The 14,798-nt window shown below is 46.7% G+C and overlaps 1 protein-coding gene across 7 annotated transcripts in view; it reads right to left on the bottom strand.

The window, feature by feature from the left end:
* NTRK3 (neurotrophic receptor tyrosine kinase 3) overlaps positions 1-14,798 on the bottom strand; it is a 218,397-nt gene that overhangs the window by 140,001 nt on the left and 63,598 nt on the right. For 5 of the 7 annotated variants that reach the window (XR_012837450.1, XM_075764640.1, XM_075764641.1 and 2 more), the window contains exons 6-11: positions 12,956-13,098; positions 12,220-12,361; positions 9,756-10,052; positions 6,272-6,295; positions 5,313-5,383; positions 3,420-3,522 (exon numbers count right to left, since the gene is read on the bottom strand). Coding sequence is in view for 6 of the 7 variants with exons in the window: in XM_075764640.1 (XP_075620755.1) it covers positions 3,420-3,522; positions 5,313-5,383; positions 6,272-6,295; positions 9,756-10,052; positions 12,220-12,361; positions 12,956-13,098 (780 nt within the window). In the remaining variant the exon portion in view is untranslated. The remainder of the gene's footprint in view (positions 1-3,419; positions 3,523-5,312; positions 5,384-6,271; positions 6,296-9,755; positions 10,053-12,219; positions 12,362-12,955; positions 13,099-14,798) is intronic. The other 2 variants (XM_075764642.1, XM_075764647.1) reach the window with 1 other exon arrangement.

Below are 14,798 nucleotides of genomic sequence, written 5' to 3'. Positions count from 1 at the left end.
GAGAAAGGCGAGGGGGATGGCACAGATCCAGCCTCTGCGAGCTTAGCCGAAGGATGCCAAGGAGCCGGGAGCACAGCGCATCAGAGCCCCCTTCACAAGGAGCTTTTGTTGATGCCACTGCTCCAGCCCGTTGACGACGCGCTTGGCAGCGCAGGCTTTTCCATGGCTGCTGGCTGTATCAGTAACCGGGTCGTAACCGGAGCGGTGGCTCTGCCAGGACTCTCGTGCAACACTCCGGGGGCATGCTACCAGCCAGAAGAGGACAAATGCAAACACACCATCCTCTCGTAGTCCTCCTCCAGCCATGTGCCCCCAGATGCAGTGACTTTCTTTTCAGCAAAAGCAGCTGGGCTATTGGACACTTGGCAGCCCATTAGTCCACTTTTAAGACTGGTGGGCAGCCCGGCAAGTTGGCCTGGGGGACTTTCCAGCCCAACGGGACATCCAACCTTGTCAGCCCAAGTCCACCTCTCTAGGAGATAAACCATCTGCTTAATGCTAGGAGACACAGAAGGAAAAAGATATGCTCAGAAAGACTCATGAGGTGCTTTGGGTAATGTGTCCAACATGAGCACACAATGTTCTGCATCCGTGACAAAAACAACAGGAAAAACTTGCTCCTGCAGGCCTGCCAAGCTGGGATTTCAACAACAAGTGGCAACATATCAGCTGGCGACAAACAGCTCCTGATTCAGGGAATGATGCACACTTTCCCAAAAAGATTCAGGGTTTGGATTTTTTTTTCTTAGTAAGCGATAACATGCTGGGTGCTGTACAGGATGGCTCCTGCCCAAGAACTAACTGATAATGAGGGACCCAGAGGAAAGTGTTGTCTGAAGGAGATTTTGAAGTGGTTGCCAGCTGCACTGTCCCATACAGTGTCAGAATAAGGTAGGACCTGTATATGAGCCCCTGGAAGAGCAGCTCAGGACCGCTCAGTAAATTAATTTGATGATTTGGACAAGGGCATCACCTCATGAGCAGGAATCCTCCAGGGAGAAGGAAAGGAACAGCAGCCCATTAGTGGAGTGAAAGAGGAGACATCGGGGAAAGAGACATCAAGCACAAACACAAGCTTCAAACATATCATTGCCAGATTGGGTCCATCTGCAACAGCTCAGCTGGGACGCCAAAGCAATCTAATGGGAAAGCAAGGCTCTGGACTTATGGACCTGCAGAGCAGCAAGGAAGGAGAGTTTAGAAACTGCATTTTGGAAAGCATGGAGGGGACTGTGACATTTCTTGTGGGGGTGAGAACTAAATCAGCTACAGCTTGCAGGGCAGGCCATAGCCAGGGTACCACCAAGCATCCCACCCACTGCAGGTGAATGGAAGAGTCGCCTTTGTGTCATGGATAAAAAAGTGGTGAGGTTCGGTAGCAAGTCTGATGCAAAAAGGGAGATACAGGCTAAAGATGCAAAGCCTGGTGGCATGGCAGTTGACAATGGCGATATGGCTAAAGAAAAAAAGCGTTGGCAGAAGAAACAGTGAGGAAACGCGGGAGGCTCAGAGCAGGCAAGGTCACCTACTAGGGAGACTGTCCACTCCAACAGGGAGCAGAGCTTAGGTGGTATGAGTAGGCTGCCTATGGTGGTGCCTATGACACCTGTGATTCACTAAAGAGCTACCTGCCTAGTTTTAAAGGTGTATTTAATTTGTCAACTCCATGTCTCCAAGCAACATCACCAATAAAACTTTTAGAAACTTTGCGGGGTTGTGGTTTCATAGCAGAATTTGAAGAAATACAGCATGAAGAGGAGGAAAGTTGACTTTTCTGGCTAAACACTTTTGCCTCCCAAAAAACTGCACACATAAAGGGCCCATCACAGCATCCCTCTGGTTTCTGGGAATGCAGAATATCCACTAACACACTTATCCAAACATCTCTGAACACGAACATACATCTGTTCACCAAGACTGATTACTCACATAAGGTTCACTCCTCTGATCCTTCCATTAGGGTGAGAAGTTACTTTTCCTTTTTATATTTGTATCTCTAAGCCCCATCAGTGGCAAATGCCCAAACGCTTCCAAAGTGTTCTGACAAATCCCTCCAGAAGGCACGTAACATCATCCCAATGTTACAGATGGGGAAATTAAAGCAGAGACAGAGGTTAAGACAGCTAATTGCCTACGGACACTAAATGAGTCAGTAGAAGAGCTGGGAATTGATCCCAGGAACCATGTCTTCCACTCCTCTACTCCACCCACCAGTCAGTACACCCTACCAGATGGTTCTTATCATTGGACATATGGACTAAATATTGTTAAGTTGGTGTAGAAGTTTTCTGTTTAATTAAGTGTCCTGTCTTCCATCTCCATAGGATGCACAGGGGAAATTCCAGCCAGAATCCCATCTGGACCCACTCAAGAAATGTCTCTGTAAAGCAAAGCAAGCCCTAGACAAGCACAAGAAATATTCCCAAACCTATCAACCTGCCCTGCAACGCAGACCCCAGCAAGGCCAGGAAATAGGCTGCAACTCAGGAGCCTTGGAAGAAGCTCATGTTTGTCAAAGTCTGGCTTCAAATGATGTATGAGCCACCAATTAGGCTAGGAACGACTTTGTCATGTGACAGCTCTTCCTCCAGCCTTCACTGGGCACCACCAACGCTGCCCAACTGGATATACCAGCAGAGTCACAAAAAGCAGATGGCACAGAGTCATCTACTTTCTTCTGGCATTAGCTCTATCACATCACAGCGCTGGTGGTGGTAGCACAGAGAGACCAGTTCTGCCTGGCAAACATCAGACGCCTTCTCGCTTTCCAATCACTACCAAGGACACTTGAAATAGCTCCTAAATAACCTAAAGTGGTTATTCATGACGCAAAGGAGGAAACTTTCCAACAGAGAGGCAGCGGCAGAAAGAGACCTTCCACATTGCTGAGAAACAGGTCAGCAATTGCTTTCCCAGCATAGACCTTACAAACTTACAGCAGTGTCTCAGTTGCCATTCAGACAGGCACAGAACAGGGCACCTGCCTTTCCAGCAGAATCCAAACCAATTTCACAGCCTTCTGTTCCCCCTTCACACCCTGCGCTCTGCACCCAGTGTGACTCAAGGGGAAACCTCTGCATCACCAGGTCCGCAAAACAGATTTCATCCAAGAACATGCTCTCCTGAGTACAACTCCCTCAATGCATGGCAGAGGAAGCAGGCTCAAAGCTCTTCTGGGCATCTTATGTATACCGATAAGAAAACACATGCATACTCCTGCTGGGCAGAAGCACGTACAGGTGAGAAACACCAGTTGTATGTCTCAACAAACAGAAGAGGGCTGGACAACATTGTCTTTAGAAGGCTTTGCACCAATACTGACAATGTAGGAATAAAACCACAACACCTTTCCACGTGTGCTATATGAGCCGGGCAATCCTGGAAGGTGCCTCCTGCTAGAAGAAAGCAACTGCACGTACCTTTCATCCCAAACTTGGACCGCCGGCCATACTTGTTGATCATAATAAAGAGGACGACCAAGAGGACACAAGCAAAAGCTGCCAGCCCAACTGCTATGGAAACCTGAAAGGAAAGAGCCTTAGAGTCAAGACAGAGGAATTTAGGAGTCTAGATTTGAAATACAACACCTCCTTGCCCAGTTAACCTTTCTGTAGGTTCATACCGCCTGCTGCAGCCCCATGGGTATCAGCTGTGGAGGAAAATACAAGTGAAAGCAAAGTGCTCTGGCACAGCTTGGAAGCAACATGGGCTGTTTGCAGGACTGGGAGGTTTGGGATCTCCCTATCAGCAGTGATGTTCTGGCACCAGTTCTCCCCAGCCTCTCACTCCATACATCTGCACAGAAGGAGGACTTCTGCTCCAATGCCTAGGCTCTCCCTTCACTGCACCACATCATGAGCCTCCATTTGTGACATCACCACTGGTCCATGATGTCACAACACTAAAGCTTTACTAACCGGACCTGGGAACACACAGGAGCAGCAGAAAATTCTTTAGAAAGAGCACCTCTGCCTCCATCCAAACATCCCGCAGAACAACGAATGAGGGAAAATAACATGCCACAAAAAAAAAAAAAAAACACACCACAAGAAATTAAGAACTGGGTTTTTTCCCCAAAAACCATTTGATTTTCCTAAAGCCTGTAAGTGTTGGTTCTCCATTTACTGTAGTTTTTAGTAGCAAATATTTATACTACAACAGTGTCCAAAGCCTTTCACTGGAACTGTGGTTCCACTGAGCCAGTGTACAAGCAGAGGAAAGAAAACCTCCTTGCCCTAAAGGGTTTACAATCCCAGGCTTATTTTAATATTTATGAATATTTATTCCTTCAAGTCTTTGCTCGAGATACTTTTATTGCATTGATGTAAACAACAATTTATTTGGCATTTGTCCAATTGTTCTCCTGTACTGGGTCTTGTGATGCATTTAGACTTCGCTTCCTTTTACAAAACTCTATTCTGCTATAATAGAAAATACATCATTTAACCAAGAAAAAGTAATTTCATTTTGCAACCCTTTTCCCTGCCCTTGATACATTAGCTACGATATTTTTAAATTTTTTATTTTACCACGCTCTATTTTCATCCCCCAGCTTGTTTTCTGTGCTTTATATTTAATAAGCAGTGCACATTATTACTCCAGTCTCACTGTTCAAAGCTTTCACTTCAGTTATGGGAGAGTTTCAGTTAGATGAGAACCGAAACCAAGGCAGATTGAGTTTTGTTCATTCTGGTGGGTTTCAAGATCTTAAAACTTTCCTAGAATTAGAGCAATTGTGTAACATGTTAATTTTTCCATACTTATACACACTTTTTTCCCTTTTCTTTTTTTTTTTCCCCCCCTAGCTGGATTCTGCAGAAGACAGACAATGCGGAGATCTGATAAGCTGTAGGCTTGCCTTCTTTTTTCATTTTTGGCATGCCCTGTAGTGCAGGGGAGAGGGCAAACTGGCATTGACAAAATTGAACCAAGCTAAATCTGAGTCCCTCACAGGGCTAAACTTAACAGCTCAATAATAGTATGAAACACACAATTGCCTGTTTGTTTGTTCTCTGGGTGCTACTTTTTTAAGAGAGAGAATTTCTGACCCTGCCAGCAGCAACTTCACAGGATGCCTTATTTTCAAAGAGCTCCCTGGTTCCACGCTGCAGACCCAAGAGGATCAGATGGTTCGTGTCAGTATTTTACTTGCCTGACACAAGCCACAAAATCCTTCTGATTGTTGTCTTGAATCATAAAGGAAGAGATTTTCCTTGCAAACATCTCAAAACAGCACAGGAATGTAAATACTGAGTCATCAATAGCAAGAAATGCATGCAAAACAGTTCTGTAGAGAAGAGGACAGGACTCACCCCAAAAGTGTCCTCCTCCGGTTTGTGGGTCACAGTGATCGGTGGGGTGGGACTCACTTCATAATCACCAACTGAAACCAAAACACCAAAGACAGAAGATTCAACGTGGCTCCCATGGGACTCCCAAGGCACCAGCACATCCCCAGTGGCAGTGCCTGACCTAACAAGATCCAGTTCACCCCTTACAGGGGCTGCAACGTTCAATTTCAGAAGGCACCAAAATCAACCAGAGTACTCCCTGTGCGCATCAGAGAAAACACAGACCAGGACAATGCCGACGTCACTCCAACCTTACAAATGAGAAACATTTGGGTGACTGGTGTCCTAGGGTGGGTGATCTCCACCCCAAGCCTACTCCTAGAGTTTTCAGAAATCTACTGGGCTAAGCAGGGGTAAAACACAAGACTGACTCTAGCAGAATTGGAGCCAAAGAAACAGTTACTTGGATGGTTTTTTGGAGGGAAAACAAATAAACAAAAAAAAAAAAAGAAAGAAAGTATCTGTTGAGGGAACAGTACAGAAGTTGAGTCCTGCTCCTCATCCTAGTCCACACTAGAGAGCATATTGTAAATGGGCCATGACACACAACTGCTTTGGAGATTGGTCAGCTTGCATCTAGTTAAGGCCCCTTCCACTACACCACAACAAATCGGATAGAGTTTTGGTGATATTTATCTCCAGCCCTACCATTTAAGACCTCAGAGACTGTCATTTCCACCATAGGACCTTCTTCAGGATGTTAGTAAAGGAAAATGAGCATCTCCTGGGCTCTAGAGATTGCCCAGCTATCAAAAGCTCCCCAGCCATCCTGCTCATGCATGGGAAAGCCAGGGTCTTGTGCAACCTCTGCCAACTTGCTTTTGGCTTTGTGATGTTTCCTCCAGGAGCACATAAGTCACAGAGGGGCAGGGTGAACCACAAAAACACCTACAGTATGCAAAGGGCAAGGAGACACTTACTTGAGACAAAGTTGTCCGTACTTTCTGTGGAAAGGACAGAGAGAGAAGAAACACAGTTAGCAGCACAGCAAAGGGAGAGTGGTCTCATTCCCAACCCACCACAGACACGTTCCACTGCCCCAAGAGCCCAGGAAACCAAAACTTTTCACATTTTGTCCTGTTGGGCAACCGCAACTGGAAATTGCAGGGCACGTACCAGCAGGACATTCCTGAGGTCAGGATAGAGTGCACAGAGGTGACTGTGCGGGCCTGAAACAGGAGCAGAGGGATGCTACTGCCAAAACACAGAACAGCTAGCATCTCCCTGTATGGAACTTTTGAACGGTCACTAAACAACCCTGCTTTCAGCAGGTGAGCAAAGCTCGACAGACACACAGGCTCAGCAGGGTAGAGAAACAGATTTTTCCCAGGGACAAAGTCATACAGAAACAAGGACCAGATCCCAGGAAGGACAGTTCACCTTGGGGCAAGGGGTTAGAGACCTCCTCTGGGCTCTCCCAACAGCCTACTAAGCCACTCATGAAAGCTAACAGCATCTGAGCTGGACGTGGAGGCAGTAGCTGTCTTGAGTTGCCTCTTGCCCAAGACAGATGCACCAGTCCCTGTTGTCAGCCACTTGACTGCTCCAGTCTATTCAATAAAGCTCCTTCAGCTCTGAAGGCAGCCAAGGCCCCAGACGATGAGGTCTAAAGCTCTCGGTGACACTCAGTTTACATAGCATGAGAACAATGTCAGCTTTCAATTCACTTGCCCATGTAAGACATTGAGCCCGATATTAACTGGAGTTTACACAGCTTTTCTGGCAGAGGGCTGCTGGAAGGACACTGAAATGTTCATGCTGAAGTACGGGTGAAGTTTGGAAAGGAAGCGTAAAATAACCCCCAGGTGACGAACGTGGCTTTCCAAACCGGGGGGGGGGGGGGGGGGGGGGGGAACTGAACAAATGTTTCTGTTTCAAGTCAAGCAGAAAAGTAACTTTCCTTGGCTTTTTCTAGCAAGAGGGAAAAAAAAAAAAAAGGAAGAAATATTTCATTTGGAGACTTTCCCTGCCCCCCCCATTAAAGCAGACAGAGTCTAGTCATAAAACTTGCTTCTTCTACATTTTCCCCTTTCCATTTTTCTCTGCTGGACTAAGCAAATTCAACAGAAACTCACAAAAAGTTATTCTCGCTAAACCCTATTTTTCAAAGCATAAAACAGCCAAGAAATTTCAGCCAACTTGAGCTCTCTGAGAGGTTCCCAAAGAACTGAAAACTCATCAAGAGGGGGGTAGGTACATTAACCTTTGTGGATTAAATAAGGAGATGGCAGCCCATGGTAAAGATGCCAATGACAATATGCAATGAGATTTTTATCAGATGATGACACAAATCTGTCCTGGGAGCCACTGCCCTGGCTCCTAGAGCCACAGCATTGAGGAGAAGCTGGATATGGCATGATCTCCCAGCTCCCATCCAGCATCTAACAGCACCTTTCTCCTCTCAACCTGGGAAGCACAATCTGGCACAGTACCAACAAGAGATTGCAGACCAGGGGTTTCTAAAAAACACATGGTCACAGGTCCTTTTCTGTGCTGATAGGAAGTTTTCCAGGCACTATGCTTTCATTAATTAAGACTAATAATCTCATTCTGGGTAGTGACACCAAAACCCTTGCATGTGTGAATAGCTACAGGCTTTTTGAATGAACCACACTGGGAAAGCTTCAATTCATGGCATTTTCTGGAGGAATCTACCTTCAAATGGGAAATTATAAACGTCAGCTGCATCGAGTGTTAATGTCAGCTCTGGCAGTGGACGGAGCAACGAACTTCAAGGAAAGTAAATTAGATCCTGCATTGGGCTGACGGGGTCTGCCAGGGTGAGGAACAACTTGGGACTTCGGATCAGAAGAAATAAAAGAAATGGGTCAGCTCCCGCTGAGAGATGGTTCAGTGTCTGTAAGTACTCCACACCAACACCACATACAAGGCGTTGGTGAAAAATGCACTCACAAGGGCAATATTTTACATCTATTTCACACAATCCCATTCTCCCAGAGCCTCTGACACAAAAGGCTCTTCAAACATCAACGTGCCTTCCCACATCACAGCAGGGCTCAGATCCATTTCCAGAATCAGCTCTCTGGAACAGTGGATCTGCCCCCTTTTCTGGAGGTCCAGCACCTACTTAAGAGCTGTCCCCATTTCACAGATGGGGAAATAGAGTCACAAAGGTGGGATCTGACAGAGCTGAGACTGCAAACCTGTGCCTCTCTGCACCCACCTACATTTGATAAGCTGCTCTTCTGCCCCGACAGCAGGAAACATAAATAGGTCAAATAGCCAAACAGAGCATCATCCTCGAAGCCCGAATGTAAATTTTCCACTCCCATCCATATCAGCTCATTTGTTCAATTGTCAGATCTTCAAGGCAGAGATTTGGGTTTGCATTTACGATATTTGACCTGTGGGAAAACTCTGTGTACATATATGGTGTGATATAAATAATAAATGAAAGTACCATTGGTTTTTTCTATATTTAGCAAACGTCCTATTTTGCTGGATTTTCTTGGGCTGCAGGGGCCAATTTAGAGCTGCCACTTTGTCGTGGCATCATTCCTGAAAGCTACAGCATGCACAGATCTTAACTCCACGATGCCCAGTGCGGTGTTGCAATGGCAGAGAGAAGACAAAGACCCTCCATGCCCCTATAGAGCAGGCAGGTCACCATAAAAGTCTCTACTGCACTCCCCAGAGCTGGAGCTTCTGTCCTCAAATGCACCTTTTTTTTTTTCTTCCCCTCCAGTTAAGCCCTGAATCACTAGGGAGTACAACGGGGAATTCCAAACAAGCAGTTAAGAAATCCCAGCAAACTGATGCAAAGCGACTAATTGAGCCGTCGCATCTTTTGTAGACCTGTCATCCTAGAATTGCACATGTCATATTCAGAAAGAAAACAATCCTGACACTGCTGCATCCAGCTATAATCATTTCACAGATGCAAGCTGAAACAAAAAAAAAAGGGAAGAGCTACATCACTTTAAAGGGCTTTTCTTTCTCTAGCTTATAACTAGCAATCACATAGAAAACTTTCTCTCGAAAAATGGGGCAACCTCTTTGGGGAGCCCAGACAAGATCCAAAATAATTAAACAAACCTACATCCTTTTCTCACTGAAATCCCTAAAGAGCTTAAAAAAAACACACAAAAAAAATCCAAAACAAAAAACCTTACCAACAAAACCATTGCAGAATATATTACACAAGAATATCTAAACAAGTTAGTCTCTCTCTGCGTTGAAGAGTTATGACACCAAAGCACACTTGAGTCTGAGAATGATACTGGTTAGAAGATGTCTCCAGAGATCACCTCTTCCAACCCGCTGCTCAAAGGTCAGCTTGGGTTGCTAAGGCTTTCTCTAGGATTATTGCAAGGATTACTGGTGGGACCATAGTAAGACTTTTGGATTGCAAGCAACCCCAATGAGATAAACTGAATATCCTACCTGGAAAGGGCTTTTCAAGAAAGTGTCCTTTGATGGTTTGGTTGGCTGAGCCCAGCTGGTTGGTGGCCACAATTGTGTAGTTGCCATTGTTGTAGTGAGTGGGTTTGTTGAAGAGCAGGCAACCCTCAGACACTTCCCCTTGCTGGTAAAATTCCATATGGATGATCTCTGTCTCCCGGAGGACCTGGCCATTGTGCAGCCAGTGAAGGGTGGGAGCTGGGTTCCCATGCACTGCAAATGCAATGCAGTGCTCCAGGTGTAGCACCGGCTCCTCCAGGGTTAGGATACGAGGAGGATCTAGCAGAGAGAAACATGGCAGGCTCACAGCACACCTCCATCCACATCATGTCTTCGTGCACCATGGAAATTAAGATTATTGAAAACACAACCTTCAAAATCCCTTGTTCCTTCTACTCTTCCCATGGATGTCTGCAAAGCAGCAGCACTAAGTCATAAGAACCACATTCCACACTCCCTAGAAGGATCTGAACCATAGCCAGTTCTCATGTGCTTGTGAACAAGGGCTACAAATTAACAACAGGGATGGTCCTTTCACCAGCCCAGAAACAATTAAGCTTGGAGTTACCCAGTCTACAGCTTACTGCTCCTTCCCTCAAGGGATCACCAGGAGGCTGCCTGACCCCATTAAGAGGACACTGCGACATAGCACTGTTACATTACATGTGTGCAAGGTGTCCCTTGGGGGCTCGCCAGTCACACTGAGCGATTTTGGATTGCATAGCTGTGGAAGCAAACATCCCTCAGCCACTGCCTGTCCTTGGGGGGTTTGACTGCCTGAATGTCCCAAAGGAGTTCTCACCCGCCGAACGCCCTCCAGGGGTGTTTTAATTAAAGGGAGTTGAGTGGGAGAGGGAAAAGAAAAGCAGAGACTTCACCTGCAATTTATCGCATATGCATTGTCTTCCCCCTGGGACGCTCCAAGAATTCAAATGTTGCTCTGCCATCACATCTGAAACCCCATTGACAACGCCTACACATAAGGTCCCAAACCCCAAGGCTGGCAAGGTCTGAACTAGAACAGAGTTTTGTGCAAAGACAAAGGACACAAAGAGATATAGGTCTTTCCTAAACTTCTCCTTTTGCCTGGTACCATCCAGCTGCAAAGACAATCCATGAGGCATCTACAAGGAATAAAAACAGTGCACCAACTTTGACCCATCTTTTGGAAAGGAGACAGCGAATTTTTCAGACAGTGAAGGTGGTAGAAGAAAACAAGGTGCAGAGCTGGTTGGAGCTGAGCAAAATTGTCCCACCAGCACCCAGCTACCCTGAACCACACAGCGGTGTCCCAGCCACCTCCGAGCCTAGATCTGCATGTGGCTTGTTCGCATCTTCCTGGCAAGGAGGATTCAAAACAGGCAGCCACCTACACACACAAACCTAGATCTTTTCAGCATGAAATTACAGCCCAAGTGATGAGTCTGGGCAACAAGAAGGGGTAGCAGAAACTGTCAGCAGCTTAGAGGATTACATGAGTGAAAATAGGCATTGGCGTGGTGCTGTCTAAGGTGTGGAGGAAAAGATGCCAAGATGGTGCAAAAAACCACCTGCCTGCTGACCAATCGCCTCTGAGCTGATGCAGACTTGAGTTACCTCCATTCTTCAACCCATCAATAGTACTTATTGAGAGGAAGACAAAAGTAGTAAAGCATCTGCTCTCCTCTTTCCAATCCTCTGTGACCCCTTGTCTTTACAGTGGCTCCTGCACAGTACTGGACATGCAGTACACGTGGGTTCACCAAGACTAGCTAGTATCTCGCATGAGCTCTGCTCTACCTGGCAGGGGTGGGGGACAGATTTTCAAACTGCAGAGTAAAGGCAAATATTACAGACACAGCAACATATAATAAATCTCAGCTGCTCAAAAGCACAAAGCTGTGTAAACTTCCTCTTAAGGTCAGGTTGCAGTTATATTAGAAAGCACAGAGAAAGTTTAGCTACTTGCAGCTAAAAGTGAACAGTTGAAATTTGACATGTGCATGTTTACACGGCATTTGCAGTTTAACTTTGTAGGAACAGATCTGGGAGGAAGCGCTAGCAGCCCTGAAACCAGAGGCAAGATTTACACTGGCTTTAGCAAGGGTGACATTTAACCTCTCACGTGGCATCAAGGTGAGCAACTCTGTGTTTGTAAACAGAGTTTTAGCCTCTCTACAGCTTTTCTTTACTCTTTTGGATCTTCCAAGAGATGGGAGGAGAGATGTCCACCACCAGTGCTCCTCCCCTGCTCTAGTGCTCATTTCTGCATTAATGAAAGTAGAAGAAAAGCAAAAACACTGACCCTTAAGAGACAGCTGTGCAAGTATCCACCTCCTCATTGTGCTCAGCTCCTAATCCTCATCCACAAAATAGTATGTCACAGGTAGCAAGCGGCCATGCGTTCACATGGTTCCCAGAGCAGCCCTCCAGATTATATGGTCAAGGTCTCTCCACTACTACTTACAGTAGACAGTGAGCAGCACGCTAGCATTGCTCATCCCCACCACGTTCTCGGCAATGCAGGTAAGCAGGAACCCGTTGTCCTCACTGGTGACGTTCACCAAGGTCAAATTGATGGCATGAACGTTGGTCCAGTTGAGGTTGGTCTAAAAATCCCAGAGAGAAAACCAGACAAAAATCAGTGTCTGTTGGCTTCTCTTCTCCCTGTTCCTGTCCCCAGGAGCTGAGGATCCCAATTTCCACATAAGATGTGAGAAAGTCTCCAAAGTCCAAGGACAACTAGGATCTGGGTGAGAGGAAGTGTTTCCTATAAGAATATCTAGTGGGAGGGGGAGAGCTACAGCATTGTAGCACTGATAAACACAGCTTGGCTCTAGAAAAGCTTGCTTAGCTGCCTGTTTCAGCTACAGCTGTTGCAGACACCTCTGTAAACAGGTAGTTTCCTTAGAGGAAACATGAGTTAATTCAATTAGGAATCACTGAGATATGAAGCTATCTCATCTTTATTTTCCAGCCACAGAGAGGGAAGGTTTTGCTGCCTTCAGGTAGTTCCCAGGTTCTCATGTGGACAGGGTATCCCCTCAGTTTTCCCTTGGGTGCAACCATTTCACATTTCTAACGGCAGTCGCCACCATCTCCCTGACCCTCTGCCCTGCATGCACAGACCTGAGGAACCCACAGCAGCTGCCTTGCCCTTGCCACATCGGGCACAGGCAGCACCAAGGTCCTGCAGCCCCTACCTGGTGTGTGTTGATGGAGTGGAGATCGGCCACTGTCCAGTCAACGTCGGGCAGTGGCGAGCCTGAGCCATTGCAGGTGATGACAGCGTTCTCCCCTTCCCGCACCGTCAAGTTCACGTGGCTCACACTGATCTCAGGGAGGTCTAGGAAAGTCAGACACCAAGGCGCTCAAGTGTGGAGCAGCATTTGCTACAGCCAGCCACAGGACACACGTGTGGACCCAGATCCCACCACACTGTTTCCCAAATCAGGCTCCAGCACCCTGGGATAATTAGCAGGAGGCAACAGCATAGCCTTAGCCTACTGAGGGAAGGGGGGGTCTTGGAGATAGGGGAAAAAATAGACACTGGAGATGTGCCAGCTGAACAGAGCTTCCCATCACATTCAAATCCAAAAGCTGGGGTGCAGTTCTGGCTGCCTTTCCCTTCACACAACCCCCATCCCTGTCTCTTCTACTCCCACAGAAGCTGCTCTCGAGGGCAGTCACCTGGGGTGGGGAAGCTGCACGTGATGGGAGAGGATCCAAAGCATTCCCACATCTAGGGACAAGGCACAGAGTGCCCAGCACTCCAGGCGAGGAAAGCGGTCCCTTTAATTTATAACAATGAAGAGATGATGACCAAGGATGTGTCCTCATATTAACTGCAACTCTACTAATAAAAGGTGCCCTTGTTCTTCCTCAGTGGTGGCAGAGAGATTCACTGATTTATGGTGGCTCTGATTTACACCACTTCCTTACTCACCGCCACAGGCGCCAAATATCCTTGCAACACAAAACAAGGCAGCACTGGTTGCAAGAAGAGCAAACAGCCTTCTTGCATAGGGGAGGCTTTCTGGGTGTTCACAGAGGTGAATTGGGTAGGCAGGACTGGGGCAAACTGACAAGCGGTCCCCTCCCATCACAGGGCAGCAGTATCCACCATACCAACCAGAAGCCATGGATGCAGATACACATTCTTTCATTGCCATTAGTGAGTGACACTAGGAGGGAAGCAACATTGAACTGATTTGGGGGGATGCCAGAAGAAAGGAGTCAGCGGTCAAGGCCTGGCAAAGCTGCATAGGTGGCAGGAATTGGTGGAGACGGAGATGGGAGAGACACATATGGTCTCTCCAGGTTGAGCTGGTATCAAACATGGCCACACCAAGCCATGTCAGCCCGCAGCACCAAAGCACGAAGACAAATGGAGTGTTGTTACAACATCCCTTGCTACAACCCCTTGTTACAACATCCTAATGCTTGAACAGGAAGACTCTACTCTAGACGAAAGCAGATCAGTGTGGCTCCCTGCCCTTCCAAGAGACTGCGAGGTCAGAGGAGGTGCTCACCCTGCATGCCAGCACATTTGTGTTCCCAAATCAGCACCCTGCTGTCCCCTCAAGTCTAATACCACCACTGATGGAGTCACCTCTCCTCCTGTCCCTGATCCCTAAGAATTTTTTTTTCCCTCTAATCCTTGCAGATTATTCTTCCCATGTGGGGAGGAAATTACAGCACACTCTCAAATCTTTTTAGTTCATCCACATGCAGGCACACTTTGGCCAATTTCCAGAGCTCAATAAAGGGACATTGTGAACTTGAAAAAAAAAAAAAAAGTAATGCAAATCCAAATGTACATGCTGTTTGTCTACTACTGCTATGACAAACCAACCCAAATTCCTAGAACAGAGGACAATTGTCAGAAAAAGAAAACCACTGGTTTTCCTCCTTTTTTCAGTCCCTGAGTTTGACAGCTGCTTGCGTATAGACAGTTTAATTGTTCTGCTGAAGGTACGCCTCCTTCTCCTTACTCTGCAAGGGATGCTTTCCAGTAACAGCAATAGCAGAGCAAAAACTGACACC

This window comes from Balearica regulorum, chromosome 12, assembly GCF_011004875.1.
Source record: "Balearica regulorum gibbericeps isolate bBalReg1 chromosome 12, bBalReg1.pri, whole genome shotgun sequence".
NCBI classification, from domain to species: Eukaryota; Metazoa; Chordata; class Aves; order Gruiformes; family Gruidae; genus Balearica; species Balearica regulorum.
Note: the sequence above shows the minus strand (reverse complement) of the source record. Positions and strands in the feature narration are given on the sequence as shown.